General features: G+C 41.5%; 1 protein-coding gene across 9 annotated transcripts in view; it reads left to right on the forward strand.

Moving 5' to 3' along the window:
- FHOD3 (formin homology 2 domain containing 3) overlaps positions 1 to 20,134 on the forward strand; it is a 476,176-nt gene that overhangs the window by 372,388 nt on the left and 83,654 nt on the right. For 5 of the 9 annotated variants that reach the window (XM_056137948.1, XM_056137949.1, XM_056137953.1 and 2 more), the window contains 2 exons: positions 14,668 to 14,802; positions 18,369 to 18,419. In XM_056137948.1, the coding sequence (XP_055993923.1) occupies positions 14,668 to 14,802; positions 18,369 to 18,419 (186 nt within the window). The remainder of the gene's footprint in view (positions 1 to 14,667; positions 14,803 to 18,368; positions 18,420 to 20,134) is intronic. The other 4 variants (XM_056137951.1, XM_056137956.1, XM_056137950.1 and 1 more) reach the window with 3 other exon arrangements.

The raw sequence follows: 20,134 nt of genomic DNA on the forward strand, positions 1-20,134 counted from the left end.
TTTATATATTATTTACATTTATGATAGCATATTTTTTATCCTGCGACTCCTTTTTAAATGTAATTTAGAATGGGCTGGAGCGATAGAACAGCGGTAGGGCATTTGCCTTGCACATAGTCGGCCCCGGCCATGCCAGGTTCAATTCCTCCGCCCCTCTCGGAGAGCCTGGCAATCTACCGAGAGTATCTCGCTCGCACAGCAAAGCCTGGCAAGCTACTCGTGGCGTATTCAATATGCCAAACACAGTAACAACAAGTCTCACAATGGAGATGTTACTGGACCCACTCGAGCAAATCGATGAACAATGGGAGGGCAGTGCTACATTTTTATCATTTTCTTTTATTTTTCTTCTTGATCTGAGTTTTTGTTTTGTTTTTGTTTTTGATTTTTTGGGTCACACCCAGCGATGCACAGGGGTTACTCCTGACTCTACATTCAGGAATTACTCCTGGGGGTGCTCAGGGGACCATATGGGGTACTGGTAATTGAACCTGGGTCGGCCACATGCAAGGCAAATGCCCTACCTGCTGTGCTATCACTCCAGTCCAATATCTGAATTCTTTGATGATCACCTACTGTCTACTTATACATCTTCAGATATTTTCTTCTCTATTAAGGTTTAATGATTTTATTTTGTACCAAGATATATATTTTAGTCGACTTATTAGACTACTATTAACATATTTTACATACCCAATTGTTCTCAAAAAGAAAGAAATTCTCTTGTTAGGAAGGATAAAGAGTCCTTTTTGAATAATAGCTGCATTTTTTTTTCAGTGTATCCTTGCAGCCATGGGTCATTCTAGAACCCCATTCGCTTGATCTGGAAGTAACACTTGCTCCTCTGATGTCCTAGGGAAACGGGGCCAATGAAAGCACTCCTCCAGGCCAGTCAGCCCACATTGAAAATACAATTGGACATCATTATAAGCTTAGACATTTCCTTCTTTTCCCTAAACACATTAGTGTGTTAAGTATTAATAAATATGGAGTGATAAAATAGTCCACGCAGGAAAGAACTGGAGAAATAGTATACAAAATTAAGTCAAGACAAGGGCATTATAAACAAATCCATCTCCATATCTCCTATTAGTTTCATTTATATTACCCTGTCTTAGAAACAGGGAGTATAGCATTGATTTTCACAAAATTAGAGCTTGAGTTCTGCCAAAACAAAAGAAGAAAAATCAGAACTATCTGCAAAGACCCACAGGATACAGGAGGAACTAACTGCTTCGTGAAAGCAGACTTTAAAATCTTCAGTTTTGGAAAGGCACTTTTTGAGTGGTAAAGTGGCTAAATGTTTTCTTTTGAAAAAAAGTTGCAAGAGTATATGAACCATTCATGTTCAGGTGTTTAAATGAAATAAGCCAACCATAAGCACAACACAAGCAAATCCACAGCTCTGGGAAGCAGGGAGAAGCCAAGCTCCTTGTCCTCCCATCTCTGCCGTGACATCACCACTTTAGGGGCCTTTTTAGAAGTGGAGGTTGAAGGAGGTAAGTGGGTGTTAGTACAACAATTAAAGAATCAAAACCCAAGCACAAAAATTTGTAAGTCTACAACTGTACCTCATGGTGTTTCACTAATAAATATATATATTTCACTAATAAATATATATATATAATATATATATATTTAAAAAAAAGAATGACCCCAAGAAGATATAGAATAACTTTCCAGTATCTGTATTGTGGGTCTTCACAGAGCGGGGAGAAAGGGCTGCAAAGTTCAAAAAGAGAACTCCCAGAACGACCACCAACTGGGAACTCTTTGGTACTATTGCGGCAACATGGGAAGATGCCATTGTTGACAACATTGACGAGGAATATGATCGACTGGTTCAGCACCTCCATGAATGTGCGAGGAACGCCAAGAGAGAGATAGCCACAAAAAGTCGCCTATCTTCGAAAACTCTTGAGCTAATTCGCCAGCGTGGTTTGGCGCATGCCTCAGGCAACCGCAAGCTAACGTCCGAGCTCGCAAAGCAGTGCAGAGATGCGATCAAGGAAGACCTCAAAGAGAGAAGAGCAGAAGTACTGGTAGATGCGGCAGAAGCCGGGAAAAGTATTCGTAACGCCCGCCTGTCCTTCGCCAACTATAAGACCAAGATGACTGCCCTCCGACGTCCTGATGGATCCATCACATCCTCCAGAACGGCAATGGAGAAGATTTCCATGACTTCTACTCAAATCTCTTCGATAGCCATGTCCACTTGCCGACATACCAAATTCCACAGGATGGGTATGTCGTTCCCAACGTTCTCCCTTCCGAAATCCGACACGCCATTTCGTCAGTAAAGAAGCAAACAGCACCCGGCCCAGACAAGGTCAGACCTGAACACCTGAAGAACCTGCCGTCAGTACTCATCAATACACTGGCTCGGCTCTTCACTCGCTACCTGTCTGAATGCAAGGTTCCATCTCAATGGAAAACCAGCAGGACCGTACTACTGTTCAAGAAGGGAGACATCCATGACATTGGCAACTATCGCCAGATCTGCCTATTGTCTGTCATCTACAAGTTGTTCACTCGAGTCATCCTGAATAGGATTGGCAGAACACTAGATGAAGGACAACCATGTGAGCAAGCAGGGTTCCGCAAAGGATTCAGCACCATCGACCATATCCACACGATAACCAAGCTCATTGAGGTTTCTCGGGAGTTCAAGATGCCGCTCTGCTTAACGTTCATTGATTTAAAGAAGGCCTTTGATTCTGTTGAGACGGAAGCGGTCATTGAAGCCCTAGCCAATCAGGGCATTCAAGCCCAATACATTAGGATCCTCCGTGAGCTGTATTGCGGATTCACTACCAGGATCTCACCATTCTACAAAGAAGTGATCGTTGATGTCAAGAGAGGGGTGCGGCAGGGTGATACCATTTCACCAAAACTCTTCAGTGCCACCCTCGAGAACATCATGCGACGACTGGAATGGGAAGGAATGGGAGTGAAGATAGATGGTCGGCAACTACACCACCTCCGCTTTGCTGATGACATTGTTTTAATAACACCAAACATCAGCCAAGCGGCACAAATGCTGGCCGACTTTGACCGTGAGTGTGGAAAGGTAGGACTACAGCTGAATCTTACGAAGACAATGTTTATGAGAAACAGCCTTGTTCCTGACGCCCCATTTGCTCTCAATGGAACGACCATCTCCGAATGCAACAGCTATGTGTACCTAGGTCGAGAGGTCAACATGACAAATGACCTGGCACCCGAGCTGTGCAGGAGGAAGAGAGCGGCTTGGAACGCCTTCAAGAACGTCGAAGCAATAGCTAAGAGGACGAAGAACCTCCGGCTCCGGGCACATCTCTTTGATTCCACTGTTCTTCCTGCATTAACATATGCCTCAGAGACCTGGGCCCTACGCAAACAGGATGAGAACGCTATTCAGGTCTCCCAAAGAAGAATAGAAAGAGCTATGCTTGGAATATCACGTTTCACTCAAATGAGAGAAAGAATCCGGAGTTCCGACATGCGTCGACGATCAAGAATCAGGGACGCTGTCTCATTTGCCAAGGTGTCAAAAATCAGATGGGCTGGTCACGTAATGAGATTTAAAGACGACCGTTGGACTAGAGCTGTTACTGATTGGATTCCACGGGATGTCAAGAGACCGCGTGGCCGCCCACCTACCAGATGGTCAGACTTCTTTGTCAAGATCATGAACGATCGGTTTGAGGCCCTCCATGTTCCCGGAGTGAAGAGATGCCATTGGGCTACACTAGCACGCGACAGGGACAAATGGAGACGTTACTGGCGCCCGCTCGAGCAAATCGACGACTAACGGGAAGTTAAGTGATTAAGTGATCTGTATTGTAAACCACAATGCCCAAAAGGAGAGAGTGAGTGTGAGAGAGAGACAAAGACAGAAGAAAAGTGTCTGCTACAGAGGCAGGCTTGGAGAGGTTTGGGGAGTGATGGGAGGGAAATTGGGGACACTGGTGCTGGGAAAGGTACACTAGTGGAGGGATGGGTGTTGGAACACTATGACTGAAACCTAATCACGAACAGGTTTGTAAGGGTCTGTCTCACAGTGATTCAATTAAAAATTCTTGAAAAGGTACTTTATGAGTGGTAAAGTGCTAAATGTTTTCTTTTGAAAAGAAAATTTGTGTTTTTTTTTTTAAAAAAAAGAATGCCCCTGAGAGACCATACCTGAGCTGAGGTACCTCAAACCCTTTTCTGTGCCTGAGTAAGGGTGAAGGCCCACCTCACTGGGCATGAGCAGTGAATAGGATAATGACCGTAGACTCATGCTCCACAAACCTCAGGCCTAGTTCTTCCTTCACCACCTTCTTCCCTATGGACATGTTGAGGAAAACCTGAAGGGCTGGTTGGGGTGTGCCTTCAGCATCGATTTCATTGTCATTCCCACTTATAACAGTGTTTAGTTTACTGAGAAAGACAATGGCCTACCTGTCAAGTCTTACAGATTATCAGTTTTATGGATTACTGTCAAGTGCCCCTACAAGAGTTTGGGCTTGTCTGGTTGTCCCAGCATAGTCTTTTGAACTTCCTGGAAAACTGAAAACCGAAATATAAGTACCCAACCCCCCTTTTGTAATGAATGGATTATAAAGGGTGATAAAGGATACACCTTTAAATTTTATTTCATTTTATTTGGGCCTTATCTGTACATGACAAACATTTATAAGTGATATGCTGTAAAAGCAAAGCTTTTTCCTACCAAATGATTTTCCCTAGAATCAAATATTCCTAGCAATTTCTAATGGATTGCTGAAATTCAGTGTAAACCTAATCATGTTTAATGTCATTCCACAAATTGTGACACATTCGACAAACTACACTGCATCCTGTTTTGTCACTTAAATCTGTCTCTTGGTTGTTTCCATAGCATCTCAAGCTTCTACTCATGGTCTGTGTACTTTTCAATGACTAAATCATACTTTTTTCTCTGGCTGCTTCTTTGTATTCCTAATCCCATACTGATGAACCCATTTTCTACTTCATGTAAGGCTGTAGTTATTGTACATGTGTGTTATCTCTAGAATAAGTTCCTAAAAATAGGTTTAGGAAATCATAATATTCATGAATTAAAATTTTCTATTCACTTTGGACAAGTTGTTCTTCATTAAGATTGTGCCAGCTTCAATCTGGCTGCTGTGAATGAAGAGTTTATTTTCCCATACCCCTTAGCCTCTGGGTTTATTGAATTCTTCAGCCACTTATCACCCAGTAGCGAAGACTTGTACATTGTTAAAAAACTGTGACAGAATATTTTCATGCACGAAGAACCCCCTCAAATTTCCATTTCTGTGAATTTTTGGCTTATGATCATTGGGTTCTCTTATTGTAGTATATAGTTTCTTTATAAACTAGTAAGAGCACCAAGTATTTTATTCGTTGATTTGTTACTTTGTTGATGGTGTTTCTACCAGGCAGAAAAAAATGTAAATTTTATGGGTTAACGTTTATCTTTTCAATAGCTGCAAGTTTCATAGTTCAGGCTTAATCTCTCTGAAAGTTATTTTGGCCTATGGTGTGAGACAGACATCCAATTTAAAATTTCTTGTTTCAATATTATTTATGAAACAATCCATCATTTCCCAAAGAATTTGCCGTATACCAATAGGAATGCAAATTTATGTGTTTCTGTTGCCTTAGACTTGTAAAGCAACAGAACCGTTGCCTTAGAATCAAATCCTCTCCCCTCATGCTCTGGGACTTCTCTCTCAGAAGCTGTCAGCCTTGAGGTCAGGAGCTGTCCTTCCTCTCAGCTCTTGTCTCTACCCTTTGCAGTTTTTGGATGATAACAGTGTCATGCACACCTTGAGCAGTTCTTTCCCTTTTGTCATCTGTTTTGTGTGTGTGTGTGTGGGAGGGTAGTTATATGGTGACTAATAGTGTTGGATTGAGAGAAGGTGTGACCAAAGAACTCAGGCTTAGAAGGTAGAAGTCTGATCTGCTTTGAGTTGGCCTCTTCTCCCAGCTCAAACTCTGCTTCATGGGGTTTCAGTTCCTAAAGGCCCCTTGAATACTTGCCTCCACCATTGTCTGGTATTGAGACATGGCTCCTCCCTCAGAATTAGGCCTGTTTCCATGTAGCCACTGCCTCTTTCAACTTGCTGCAGTTCTTAACTACTTCACAGACCAGTTGGCTGCTTCCCTGAGTATAATTTGCCCATACCTGCATCTTTCTCGTCCTTATTTCCTCTTTGGTATGGGTTTCAAGTCTGCTTTGGCTTTTATTGTTTCTTGTCTTTACTAGTATCTACAAGTGCCTCGAGGGCCTACTGTCTAGTATACAAGACACTGCTTTATCCAGGCATATGATCCATGTGCTTTTCTGGATCCCAAATACTTACTTGCTGTGTTCTATCACTTGATGTACACAATATTTTTTAAAAGCTGTAATGGAATAAAGGACCCCATTGTCTAATTGTGCTCTAGTTTTAAAATTTTTCACTGGTTGGTCAGAGTTGATTAAAATAGAAAGAACAAACAAACATTACTGATAGCATCCTGAATCTCATGTAAAATAGGATAAAAAGCATTTCCTATCTACTTGCGCACAATTAATGGTGCTCTGTCCACAACTGCCAACAGGAAATAAAAGGTGCCAACACTGACTAATTCTCTGCCGTTCAAACAAAGATGCTGTGCGCTCCCTGTGCCATGCATCAGGAAGACTTCCTCCTTGCCTAGTTCCTGATAGCAATCTGGTTACAGACAATAAGTCCCCGTAAGGCAAAATGTGGTTCTGGTTAATTAATTGTGTTACATCCAAAGTGCACAAGAGAAGTGCTGGGTCCACTGACGCAGTAAACTACAGTGTGGGTCTGGCTCCTTAAAGGCAGCTTCATGAGACAACTCTAGGCATTAGTGGCCCTGGAATTTGTGTCAGCCCTCTGCCTTGCAAGGGGACCCTGGTACTGAATAGGCACTACAAATTCCTTCTCCTACATGTTTGGATCTAGCCCCTCTCTATTCCTATTATCAGTGATGAAGTTCAAGTCTCTACCATGACTGAACCATATGTTGCAGCATTAATAGCAATATATTCATAGCACAGCAGGTAGGGCATTGCCTTGCATGTGTCCGACCCAGGTTTGATTTCTCCGTCCGTCTCTGAGAGCCCGTCAAGCTACTGAGAGTATCCCACCCGCACGGCAGAGCCTGGCAAGCTCCCCATGGCATATTCAATATGCCAAAAACAGTAACAACAAATCTCACAATAGAGACATTACTGGTACCTGCTTGAGCAAATCGATGAACAACAGAAGGACAGTGCTACAGTGCTATCCCTTCTGAAATACAGATCTAAGAAGGTAACTAACTTCGTGTGTCTGAACCTTGAATGACTCCAGCTGCCCATCAGCTACGGCTGACCTGATTAATATCATCCACAGAACTTCAGTTTTGGGTTCTACAAGTATTTCCCAGCTTTGTTATCCATCAACCTTCCCCATCCTGCCCGTACCTGGACTCCCTAGAATGCAATTATGAACATACCAGACTCATCTGAGGCCAGTTCCTTCCTATGTGATGTCTTTTGGCTATCCTCTCCTTTCCTCATTCACTTGATTCCTTCACATCCTCTAAGAACATTGTACATAATACTTACAATTCAATGAGAACTGTAGCAAGGGCATGCAAATAAGTAATGGCTGATGGAGTGCCCATGATCTTTATAACTATTCATTGCAATAGACTGAGCTGATATGCCCTCGCCACTGGTCCTGGAACAGTACATCATGGTTGGATTCCAGATGTCACTGGATACATGAGTTTTGTACTATCATTGTAGAAAAACTGCAGAAAGGAAACGAGTGTATGTGGGGGAAGGAGGGGAATGCTCCTTCATAAAATCAATTTCTGAGTCTCTAATGTTTGTACCCCTGTCCTCTTTCCCCATTGCTTCCTTCAAAGTCCACAAGTGAGTAAATAAGTTTTCTTATAACAGAAGAGGCTGTCTGCAGTCTATTATCACTCAGACATTGGGCAGGTTTTGTAAATTATATTATGTAATATATCTACTGATGTATCGGTATAGCTAAAGAAATAGATGGATAGAACTTCCTTCTTCCCTTTTTGTCACACTCCATTTTTTGTCCAGTGCCAGTGAACTGGCTTATAGTTGATGACAAATAGGAACCTGTCCATGGGGAGCTGTTACACGCATATTACATTCTCATATGTTCCATTCAGCAAGTATTTGTTGAGAGACTTGTGATGTACCAACCCTGTACTTGATTAGTGCTGGATTCTATTAGATCCCATCCCTCACTTCCCAATGGCAGAAACATAAACCACCAGAAAATAAAGTCTTTCCTTTATTATTGTAAATAATGAAACTTAACAGAAAAGAGAGAGAGGGAGAGAGAAAGGGAGAGGTCATCAACAAGGGAGGAGCTATCACAGGTTCATGAGGATCACTTCTGGTAAGTGGCATGGGAAACTGAATCTCAGCCACAGGTTCTCAACTTTGTAGCTTGGATTTGCCTGGTGTTAAGGTAGTGGGTGGGTAGAGGGATAATAAGCAAGTAGAATGAGTTCACATAATTTTTCAAATCTTATCCTAGAGAGCTGAATGAAGTTTATTTGGGAGAAATTCTGTGTTTATAGAAGAGTGATATATATATAAGATTTCCCTGGAATGGAAAGCAATAAAAATGGGGTTTGGTGTGCTTGAAAATTGTGGAACATAGGCACGCTGACGGCGATCAGAATTTTTGGAAACTGGCCTGTAATGGTTTTATTCAGATGCCAAGTGCAAGCAGATCTGGAGCAGTGGCAGGAGAGTCTTGACCTTCTGGTTGGAGGACTCCCTTGGTCTTGGACAGAAGGGTGGAAAGTAGGAGGGAATGGGCAGGAACTGCTTCATGCCTGGATAAGGACTGGAGGAAGGGTCAGTGGACAGTTCAGTGTGGGATCTGAAGGAATGGTTCATGCTCTACCCATGAACCAGCTCCTGCAACCCTAGTCTTAACAGTGCTGTGCGTGGGCCCTCTCAGTTTACCTGGGAACAGTTGGTGATGGGCTTGATAAGGTCAAAGGAAGCCTGGGCTCAGGGTCTCTTTGATGCTGGTACATGTCCCCGGGATGGCAGTGCCAGTGTCAGTGACAAGGTGCTTAATCCTTGAGATAGATTCAGTGACACTCATTTCATCCTGAGAGCTGGGATGTGCTGCCTCTCCCAAAGTGGGGGACACTGCCCAATCTCTGGGACACTGGAATGATCCAGTATATCTAGTAATAGCCTCCATCCAACTGGTGGTGGCACTGTTTGTTCACTTGAAGAAGGTAAATTTACAAGAACTCTGCTGAGTAATTTCTTTCTTTTCTTCTTCTTCTTTTTTTTTCTGCAAAGGGTTGGGGTGAGGGTGATGGCAAACCAAGTTCTTGGAAATCTCTTCAAGGAAGACATATTTTCTGGGCAAGCAGATGTCTCTTGTTGCAAGAGAACTCAGAGACATCTTCCCTTCTATGATTATTAGGCCCCAAGATCCCTTTTTTCATAACTAGTGTAGATAATCTCATGGTTCGACATAGTTTAAATTGCCACTTCAGTAGTATTTTTAAGTTCTAAGTTTTCATAATAAATTAACTGTGTATTAGCGGGTAACATCAAATAGCAGATATTTTTCAACTTTGGCTTTTGTTAACAGGTAATCAGAGATCCTGTTTTGTTTTTGTTTCTTTTAAATAAGAACACTGAAAGAATTTTTTCCTTCACAAATAGGAATTAACTTAAACTTACCAATTTCGAGCATATACTTTAAAGTAGCTTATACTATATACCTGATTACCCCAAGCTGCATATGTTTTAGCAGATATATACATCAGTGAAGGCATTACCACAGTAAAATAATGCACATATCCATTCCTCCAGCATTGTCTCATGTTCTTTTGTGAGTATGACTTCCCCTCTTCGTTCCAAACTACTCTTGGATGACTTCCTGTCAGTATAAATAACTTTGCATTTTTAGGTTTTATATAAATGTAATGGTGCACTCTGCACTTTTGGAGGGGGCTCTATTCTTTCAATGAGCATAATTGTTATGAGATTGATTTTGTTGTAGATTTTGAAGCCATTTCTTCATATTTCTGAGAACTATTCCATTATATGAATACTACACAATTCATGTTTACCTCTTGATGGATATTTAAATTGTTTCAATTTTTGACTATGAACATTTTCATTTAAGTCTTTATATGGAACTGTGTTTTCATTTCTCTCTAGAGAAATATGTAGAAACAAAATATTGGATCATTTGGAAGGTGCTTTTAAAGATTATTGAATGGTCTTGCAAAATGATTGCACATTAGAGTAATGCGGGCCTCACAGGATGAGATGAAACATTCCCTCATATTCAATTTTCTGCCAGACCTTGGTTAACACTGGGGTTCCAGCCTAGCAAGGCTGTTTAAAGGTCAAGCTCTCTGCAGTCTTCTGCCCAACGTCTTGTCCTTTCAGATTTGTTGGTCAAGTAGCTCCAGAAGTGGTCCCCTGGCCCCCTTAGTCTCCCTTGGGAGCTCTCATGCCCAAATAAAAACCAGTGAAAGTTCTCTGCTGCATCCTAAGTAAAACTTCTCTGTTTCTCAGTTTGTTCATCTCTTAAAGGCTTAGTGCTAGAGGTTGCAGGGATTAAAGAACTATCTTGTGTAAAATAATTGGCACCCTATACTATTTCCATAAATGTTAGCTATTATTACCAGTTACATTTCAGTAAAATGACTTCTTGGTCCAGACATTCCAGTGAAGGAGTCTTTACCCAGATGGGCTTTCTGGGAGACCCTGGGTCCTGGCACAGCCATGCCTGCACATTGAATTCCTCTCACTCAGAGTGTAGGATCTGCCACCTGCATTCCTATTTGGCTTCACTCAGCTGCATCTGACATCAGCTTTGTTGGTCCATTCCTCCTGGCACGTAGTCTGTTGGCTGACCGAGCTGGTCCTCAAGATGGGAAGGCCCAGGGCAATGCCAGCTCACTCTGGCCCCTTAGGCTTGGAACTAAAGGCACCTATTTCAGACCTAACCTTGAGTACTGAAGTGCAAGTCCCTTGCCACATACAAATTGAACCCCCGGTCTGAATGCTAGCCAGTGATTGCCTGCAGTGGCCCAGATGCTGTTCTGAGAAAATTCAAAATAAGCTTTCATTCCAGCCTTATGGCACCTCATGCGTGGGAGTTCCTTCATCTCGATTTACAAACTAATAAAGTGAGGCTCAGAGAGGCTGGGTAACTGACTACTCTCAACTTTTGTTACTCCGAGTGCTCCTTCCTACCCACTTTAGCTGGTTTTCACTGTCCAAGTTTAAACAGCAAAGCGACTTCTAATCACTGGGGAGATTTTCCTGGAAAACTTAATGTGAAGTACATAAAAATTTGTTCAGGATTCCTTTATAAAGAGAGGAATTTACTGTACTAGCTAAACGTTGCTGCCCAGTGTATTGTTGTTGTTTTTTGGGGGGCAGGGGGTACGACTCTTAAGCTGTTCTCAGAGGGCCAGGGGCCACACACATCCTGGGCTTTACTTTCTGAAACGGACACCTCACTGCTGGGCTGGTGATGTTGTACTGCTCAGCCAACACAGGGTATTGATTGAGTTTCTCACTTGGAGGAAAGACAATCCTTAAAATAATCATCCTGTGTAGAGAATATTTTGTTTGTGTTTAAATTCTGGAACTGCATAGCTTTTGATGCTTAGGTAGCTTGGGGCGTCAAAGATATTTGATATTAAATATGAGTTGTTTACCCAAGAAGGAGTTTTGATTTTTAAGAAAATATAAAATGACTTTGAAACTATATTGAAGGTTCACAGAAAATTATAGATAATTGCAGAAAAATCACAGAGTAATGGAGAACATTATGTATAAAATTGAAGTCTTCATTTCTTTGATTTTTTGAGAGCTGACCATGACCATAGATTTGCTATTTACCACTCCATATATATTTTTACCAAATATACATGTATCCTTGAATCTTGTATTTCATGTATTTAAACTTCATGGTAATGACAGCATAATGTTCATATTATTATCATATTTCACCACATGATTAGCATGGACTTTATGCCAATTTTATGCCAATCGTTTTGCAAAAATTAGGGGCTCAACCATTATGTGCACTTTTAAAACATTCTGCCAGTATTACTTAAAAACAGGTTGCAATGATTATGCAATGGTGACAATTGTCTGCTAAAATATGGCAGATAACTTTTTACTATCCATATATTGTCTTTTAAGAATCATCCCTGTCAAAATCTCTTCAACAAATGGTACTAGGAAAACTGGATAGCTACATGCAAAACATTGAAATTGGAGCCATAACTCGCTTGATATACAGAAGCTAACTTAAAGTGAATTAAAGACCAAGATTAGGTCAGAGTGTATAACATATAATGATAAAATATAGGAAAAACTTTTCTGAATACGAACTAAAGAATACCTTAAAGATTTTATTCCTTTGGAAAAGATAACAACAGAAAAGTGGGACTACACCAAATTAGCACAGTCACTGTAGCACTGTCCTCCCATTGTTCATCGATTTGCTCGAGCAGGTACCAATAATGTCTCCAATAGTGAGATTTGTTGTTACTGTTTTTGGCATATCAAATACGCCATGGGGAGCTTGCCAGGCTCTGCTGTGCAGGCGAGATATTCTTGGTAGTTTGCTGGGCTCTCTGAGAGGGGTGGAAGAATCGAACCCGAGTTGACCACATGCAAGGCAAATGTCCTACCCGCTGTACTATTGCTCCAGCCACCAAATTAAAGATTTTTATTTTTTGTTTTGGGAGGACCACACACAGCTGTATTCAGGGCTTACTCCTGGTTTGGTGCTCAGATATTATTTCTGGCTGTGCCCGGGGAACCATATGTGGTGCTGGGGATCAAACCTAGGTAGAATATGTGTAAAGTTTTACCTGCTGTACTGTTGCTCATAACAGGAAATTAAAAACCCAGTAGCTTAAATAAAGATAGAAGTTATACAAGATGGTCTGGACTTTACATAGAAGATAAATAAAATTTTTCATAGAAGATAAATAAAATTTTATGTGGAAGTGTCCATGACAAATATTGTAGCTTAGAATACTTAGAATATGGTTTATGGTTCTGTCCTCACTATAACTGTCACCAATGGGATTTTCCACTTACCTTGGCAGCTCTAAGTGAGAATATGAGGTTCCATGCCTTTTCCAGGGACAATGATTATTGGATGTCTGAAAGAATGTGTGTGATATTAAAAGTCACCTCTTTCCCCTCTGCTGACTTTTGTGTTCCCCGCAAGGCAGAGTTCCATTGAATTAGAGCATAATTTTACCAACTTTGTAGTTCAGAAATACTTGGATTTTTAATTTTAGAACTGGAAAGTTTTTGTTAAGAAGTAAAGGTCCAATAATAGAATAATATGTTCAGTATTCTAAAAAGACATCAGACTCTTATCATCTACTACTTTCCCATCTAGCATCTTTATTGTCTTTGTAAGTTTTTTTGTGGGTTTTTTTTTTGAGGGCCACACCCAGCAGTACTGAGAGTTTATTCCTGGCTCTGTACTCAGGGATCACGCCTGGTAGTGCTCAGGAAACCACACGAGGTACTGGGAATAGAACCCTGGTATGCCACATGCTAGGCAAATGCCCTTCTAGCTTTACTATTGCTCCAGTCCCTTGCCCCTTTACTTTTTATGGTTGCCTAATTTTCCCTTCTCCCACCAACTTTCCTGATAACATTTCCTCTGACACCCTCACTGAGGCCTCTCATAGCAAACCTCTGTTTCGCCTTCTTGAGTGGTCAGTCCCGAAAAGTAACCAGAACCCTGGAATGTCCTTTGAACATGCTGTGTTGGACATGCCTACACCTTGCATGAAATGTCCTGAATTCTCTGCCTTTTCTGATCAACTGTCACTCCAAGCCTTGTTGTATAATGACAAAGGTGTCATATTGAGAAGTTTGTGTATGGCAAAATATCTTTACAGATTTAGATGCAATATTTATTACAGGTCATCAGAGTCTTACCACAGACCATTAAAAAATATGTGGCATGGGTGTGCGTTATAGACTTAGAGATGTGGACAGCTATACCCATACATATGGGGTAGGGGAAAGGAGTGAGGAAAGAAATGTATTTAGGTGCTTTGCCTGAATGGCTTTTGGAAAAAGTAGCTCCATTATTTTAATTAATTTTTTTTAATTTATATTGAACCACCATGAGATACACAGTCAAAGTTGTTCATGATTGGGTTTCAGTCATACAGTGTTCCATCACCTACCCTTTCCCAGTGTCCCATTTCCTACTAACAATGTCCTCATTTTCCCTCCTGCCCCCCCCAAACCTGTCTCTATAGCAGGCGCTTCTCTCCCCCCTCTCTCTTTCTTTCTCCCCTCACCCCTCTTCTCTCCTCCCTTCCACTTTTGGAGAATAGCCCCATTATTGACTGTTTATGTGCCCAGCATCATGCTTGATGTTTTATATACATTAGTACCTGTTGGTTCTCCAAGCACTTGAAACTGGTGACTTACCTTTATTTACAGACGAAGATCCTGAAACAGAGCTATGAGACACTGTCTTTTCCCCCCCGTGCTACACGGAAACTAGCAGACCCTCAGCCCTGAGCAGGAGCTTATGGATTCCTATTTCAGCCCTTGTAATCACATGCCCAGCCACTAAGGAAATCAACCCATTGTATCTTTAGGTCATCACCAAGTGGTCTTCTCACATCATCCTTTAGGCAGCACCAAGAGTCCTTGGCAGCTGAGAGAGAGCGACGGCGGCAGGAGAGAGAAGAACGGCTGCAGAGAATAGAACGGGAAGAAAGAAACAAGTTCAAGTAAGTGCATTCTAAACCTTCGAACATCATAAATTGAAAAATCAGAGCATGAGCTTTCGTCAGTCTCGGTGATGGTCAGTCCCGGTGCTCAGGAGTTAGAAAGTAATGTGTTTGCTTCAGATTCCGTCTCTTTCTCTTTCAGGAAGAGCAAGAATTACCTGGAATAGGGTACATCTGGTTTGTTCTGGAGTCGTTCTCTCTAACCATATGGCAGGAAGCACAGGCAGCTAAATGCAATTAAGGACCTGTGTATTCTTAGGTCTTCCGTTATCTAAAATGGTCTTGTCCAGACCTTCCTGAAGACAGTGAACTTAATTGTCTTAACTTAATTTGCTACTTCCCCCTAAAGCTAGTCCTGTTTTATTCTATTTTTATTGGATGCCTGGGGGGAAAATAAAAGAACTTTCCCACTTTCTGCTTTGCTTCTTCTCTCTGTAACAATCTGTAGTGCGTATATTTAGAAATAATCTCTCGTCCTCTGTGGAGAAAAAGGCCTGTGCTGACTACCTGCCCGTTTTCCTAAGCTCGTCTTCCTGGCCTCTGTCCAGCTCCAAGAATGTGTAGCTGGGTGTGACCCGTTCCAGGTCCAGACCTTGGTTTCCTACCCCTGCTGCATCCAGGGTCCCTTCAGCCTGCTCCCCTTCTTCCACTCCTTTCCTGGACTTTATGGAATAAAACACTTGCTGTGTCTTTCCTCATTTCCTTCTGTCTACTGTCACTCTACTTTTCCTTCCCTCGTTCTGCCCCTTCCTTTTCAGTTCCCCTTCTCTTCTTTCCCTTATTCATCTCCCTAAGCCTCTCCACTATAGCCTCTCCACTTTTTCTTCTTTTCCTTTCTCACCTCATGTCCGCTTCCATTTCTTCAGAACAGTTTCTTTGGCAAAGAATATTTCCATTAATTCCTGCAAAGAATGTCAACTGTTGTCAGTGAGAGTTCATGGGCTCAATAGCATTTTTTGAGGAAGCAGGAAAAAATATATGGAATCTTTAAATGGTCAAACTCTGGCTTTGCAGGGTTAAAGGGCTGCAGGAAGCAAACTAGCACTTTCCGTTTGTCATGATTGTGTCACTAGCAAATAATACCAGCACTATATGCGCCATTTCTCAAGAGGCACCTCCGGAAGTTGTCACTTTTGGACAGACCAATTTGTAAAACCACTGGATCAGGTTAAATGCTTCCTGATTTAGGGCTTTCTGAGGCATTTGCATATTTTACTGCCAAATAGCTGCAGAGAATATAACTGAAACACATGGAAAATTCAGAGTCTAGCCTGTGCACCTAAAGATTTTGATTGAAAACCTTTTCCAAAATGGTACAGATTCTTTCTCGTTTGTTTTTGTTTGGAGGTCACGCCCGGTGGCACTCAGGGCTTATTCCTGGCTCTGCAGTCAGCAGTCACTCCTGGCAGAGGTCAGGGAACCACATGTGGTGTGGGGATTGAACCCAGGTTGGCCGTGTGCCAAACAAGGACCCTATCTGCTATGCTATCTCTCTAGTTCCACAGTATCAGTTCTAAGAAAAATGGAGTCGGCATACTCCTTTCTGTCTCTTCCACTGCATTGCTGAATTCAGTCATAAACCATGGAGAGAATGCCTCAGGAGGGAGTGGGGGGATTGGGCAAGAAGATTAGTCTTCACATTTCCACCAAACCAGTGAATGTTTAATAGCTTCCCCACTTAAATACCATCTGGCCTATATGCAGAGGCAGGTGGAAGCATGTCCCTAATGTGTTCTGAACCATCAAAGACCTCTCTCTCTCTCTCTCTCTCATTAGCAAAAGGAAATTTTTAAGGGCCAGAGTGAAGAAATGTCCTGTGTTCTTACATTTTTATCTTCTTGCTGACCCTAACCCTCTGACTGTATTATTACTGGGATGGGGTGGTGTCCACACAAACAGCTTCAGCTCTGAGGAGGAAAAATCCTTCCTTTCTGGTCAGAATAGCCAGGAACCAGTGCCACAGGCAAATCATCATTTTCCTTTCTGTATTCTCCCGCTGCAAAACTCTAAATGCAGATAGAATTCCCTGAGTATGTAGTAGATCAAGAGAAACGAAGTCCATGATTTCTGGCTGAAGACAAGAAACGGAGATCTAAGGGCACCCAGCAATGAGAGAAAGTCACACAGAATACAAACTCCAGAGAGCACGCCTGAGCTCCTTGTTGGTTTGTGTACATGAAACTCCAACTCTAAACAGCATAGCTGAGGCTTTGCAGACAAGGCCAGCGTGGAACGCCACTTAGGCTAAGGAGCACTGGGGAGTGTGCACAAGGGCCTGATATGAATGATATGAATAGCACTAAAAATATTTAAAGACCAATTTGAGAGCCAATTTGTGTTGGAGCCATTACTGGGAGGTAGTTCGAATTTAGAGGTTGAACCTAATCTAGTTGGTTGTTTAAAAGATTGTTTCTGTTCTTTACAAAATATAAATAGGATCCAGAATCTCATTGAAAACTTTAAAATGTAGAGAATGCCATCCAAAATTACCTTATAATACAGAGTACTATTAAAATAAATGTACATTAAATACGAAAGATCTTAGCTTAGACTATTATCAAAGACTTCAAAACTGTTATTACAAACATGTATGTAAAAGGAATAATAAATAATATGCATATATGAAGCTGTGTGCTTGTAGATCTAATTATCAGAAAGAGGATCAGAGCTGACTGAACTGTCTTCAAAAACATCCTCTTGCTGTCTTGATCCTAAACCTTCCATTTGTCATTTAAGAGACCCTGGAAAATTAATTGTTCTCCAGAAAGGAATCCTGATATTTTCCACAGGTCATATACTACTGTTAATTCTCTAAAATTAATAAGCTATATTAAACATGTACTATATACATGCATGTTTATTTTATGATTTTGAGGTCCAGCGTGGAAAAGCCCTATGTCATTATTTTTTTTTAAATAAATGTTCTACTGAGAAGTGACTGACCGCACAGACTTAACTTTGATTTGGGCTGGGATATTACCAATAGGAACAGAAAAACAAGATTAACATTGGATGTAACTGGGCATCTCATGAGTGCTTACAAACAAAAGTGCAGAAAGCAAGAGTGTTCAGTGATTTCTGTGTAAAATCTGAATGTTAGGGATGCAGAGAAAGTATCCTGGCATTCGCAGCAGTGTCCAAACTGGACCACAACACAAAATGGCCAAAGCACTTGAACCTGAGTGGATGTTGTAGAATTTGACTGAATGTTAATCGCCTCTAAAAGCTATGGCCTAAAATTGCCTTGGTTTGCTTGTTGTTTAACCTTTTGAATATTTCTTTTCCCTAGCCCCCAAATATAATTTCTCTGCAGAGTAACTCTGAGTGGCTCTGAGGGAAGCCAGGAATCCTGTGTTTTCAGTTACCCCTGTGATTTTACAGAAAATCTATCATATTTAGTACCCTTAAAGCATAGCATTTGTTATTAAAAAAATAAACAACATTCAAATACAGATCCTCCATTCCTGAAACAATCATGGGTGTTCGTGTTAGTCAGTGAATACATTGGCAGTGTTATGAGCATCTAATTCTGTTACTTCTCATTTTGTTTCACATATTTCTATTAGCCGAGAGTATTTAGACAAAAGAGAAGAGCAAAGACAAGCACGAGAAGAAAGGTTGGTATACCTTTTCTTACCCATTGTGACTAATCGCTTGGGGTTTCCCTTTGAACCCACCAGGCAGGGCGGGGGACTGTGTTCATTGCACACCTGCACTTACCATACCTGTGACCTTGGCATTTGGGAGAAGAAAGTGTCTTGTTTTCCTACATTTTCCGGAATCATACAGATTTATTATTGAGTGACATCACAAGTGTGAAATAAATTTGTGTGGTCGTCCAAAAGTCTTCTCAAAAGAGCACATTAGTTTAACTTACTGAGCCTGCATCACCCTGACTAACCCTGCCATGCACTTGCAGGTCCTTTGTTCATTCATCATTCCTTCAACAAATATTTGAGCCAGGCACTCACTACCTGAGCTGCCAGAAGGGGCTGAAACGCTCACTGGATGTGTATGATCGCATACCTGTCTCCCTACTAACTCTCTAACTCTACCCCATTCCAAAACTGGGGGACACTCATGCCTGATTCCCAGTCCCTTGCACCCACCCCCACCCCCAAGCCCCATAGGAAGGAACTAGTGACTGGATGAGCTTCCTTTGAAATATTAAGCCAAAAAAAAAAAACGAGTTTGTTCATTTCCATGGAACGGTGTTTTGACTCTCTTTACAATTTACAAAGTTAGATCCTGGATTCAGTGTCCGACACAGGTAGGTAAAAATTTAAAAAACTATTTGGGGAAGTAAAGCAACAAAAGACCGATGCTTACCCCATAAACCCTGTAGTTAGGCCTTCTACCACCAGGTGGCGTTACCGCATGGCAAGATGGCAAGGTCGATTTTGCAGAGCCTGTTTGGAACCTAACAATCTCTGAACCATGCCAGTGAAAAAGAGGAATTGTGCTAATTTTTTTTTTTTTTTAGACACCATCAGCTAAATCGATTAGGACAGTCTGAGACAGGGAAGAACCCAGACAGCCTGTGTTCAATTAAAAAATTAGATGCTTAAGTCAGCCTCATAAACAAAACTATGGCATTGCTTTCATTTCAATGTTCAGTTACATTATTGCCATCCTAATAACTACTTGTGGCCAGCAGTGAACGATGCTGGTCAAGAAACAAAGAAATGTCTATTCTTTAACGAGAGGCTGGTTTTGACATTAGAAGACATGACATATACCTTTACTGAAAAAATGCTGTTGACTTTTCAGGCTTAAGCAGTCAAACTTTATCTCATTTTTAAAACATTTTTCCAGATTCTGTACTTCTTGAAAAAAAAACTCTTAATAACATGACCGTCTGGTTATGTGTACACAGGCGAGGCTTGAGAGGTCCTGGGGAGATGTTAAGATGCTATGAATTGACTCAGATTGACCTCCACATTTTCCAAACCATCAAAGAAAGACTACCTCTTTGGGGTATTATGTGCTGCTCTATTTGTCCAAAGTAGAACATTACTTATTTTTGATACTTGTGCAAAGGCATTTGTCACTCTTTTCTTGTATTCTGCCCTGGCCCTAACTCCCATGCCACTGTTTGCTCTGGCCACCTCGCTTGGTACAGAAGACAGTTTCACCATGACCCCAACATTAGACCCTTCCCTAAAGCCCAGAGGCTTGGAAAGCTGCCAGGAATTTTCCTCTGGTTTGGACCATTCACTTTTCTTTGTTACTTTGCGTCTTGAATTTCCTGGTAGAGATGGAAGCAGGAAGATACACTCTCACCTCTGTTCTGGATGCTGCTGGGGGTGCCTAGTGAGCCTGAAAAACTTCC

Source organism: Sorex fumeus, unplaced genomic scaffold, assembly GCF_029834395.1.
Source record: "Sorex fumeus unplaced genomic scaffold, SorFum_2.1 ptg000128l, whole genome shotgun sequence".
Lineage (NCBI taxonomy): Eukaryota > Metazoa > Chordata > Mammalia > Eulipotyphla > Soricidae > Sorex > Sorex fumeus.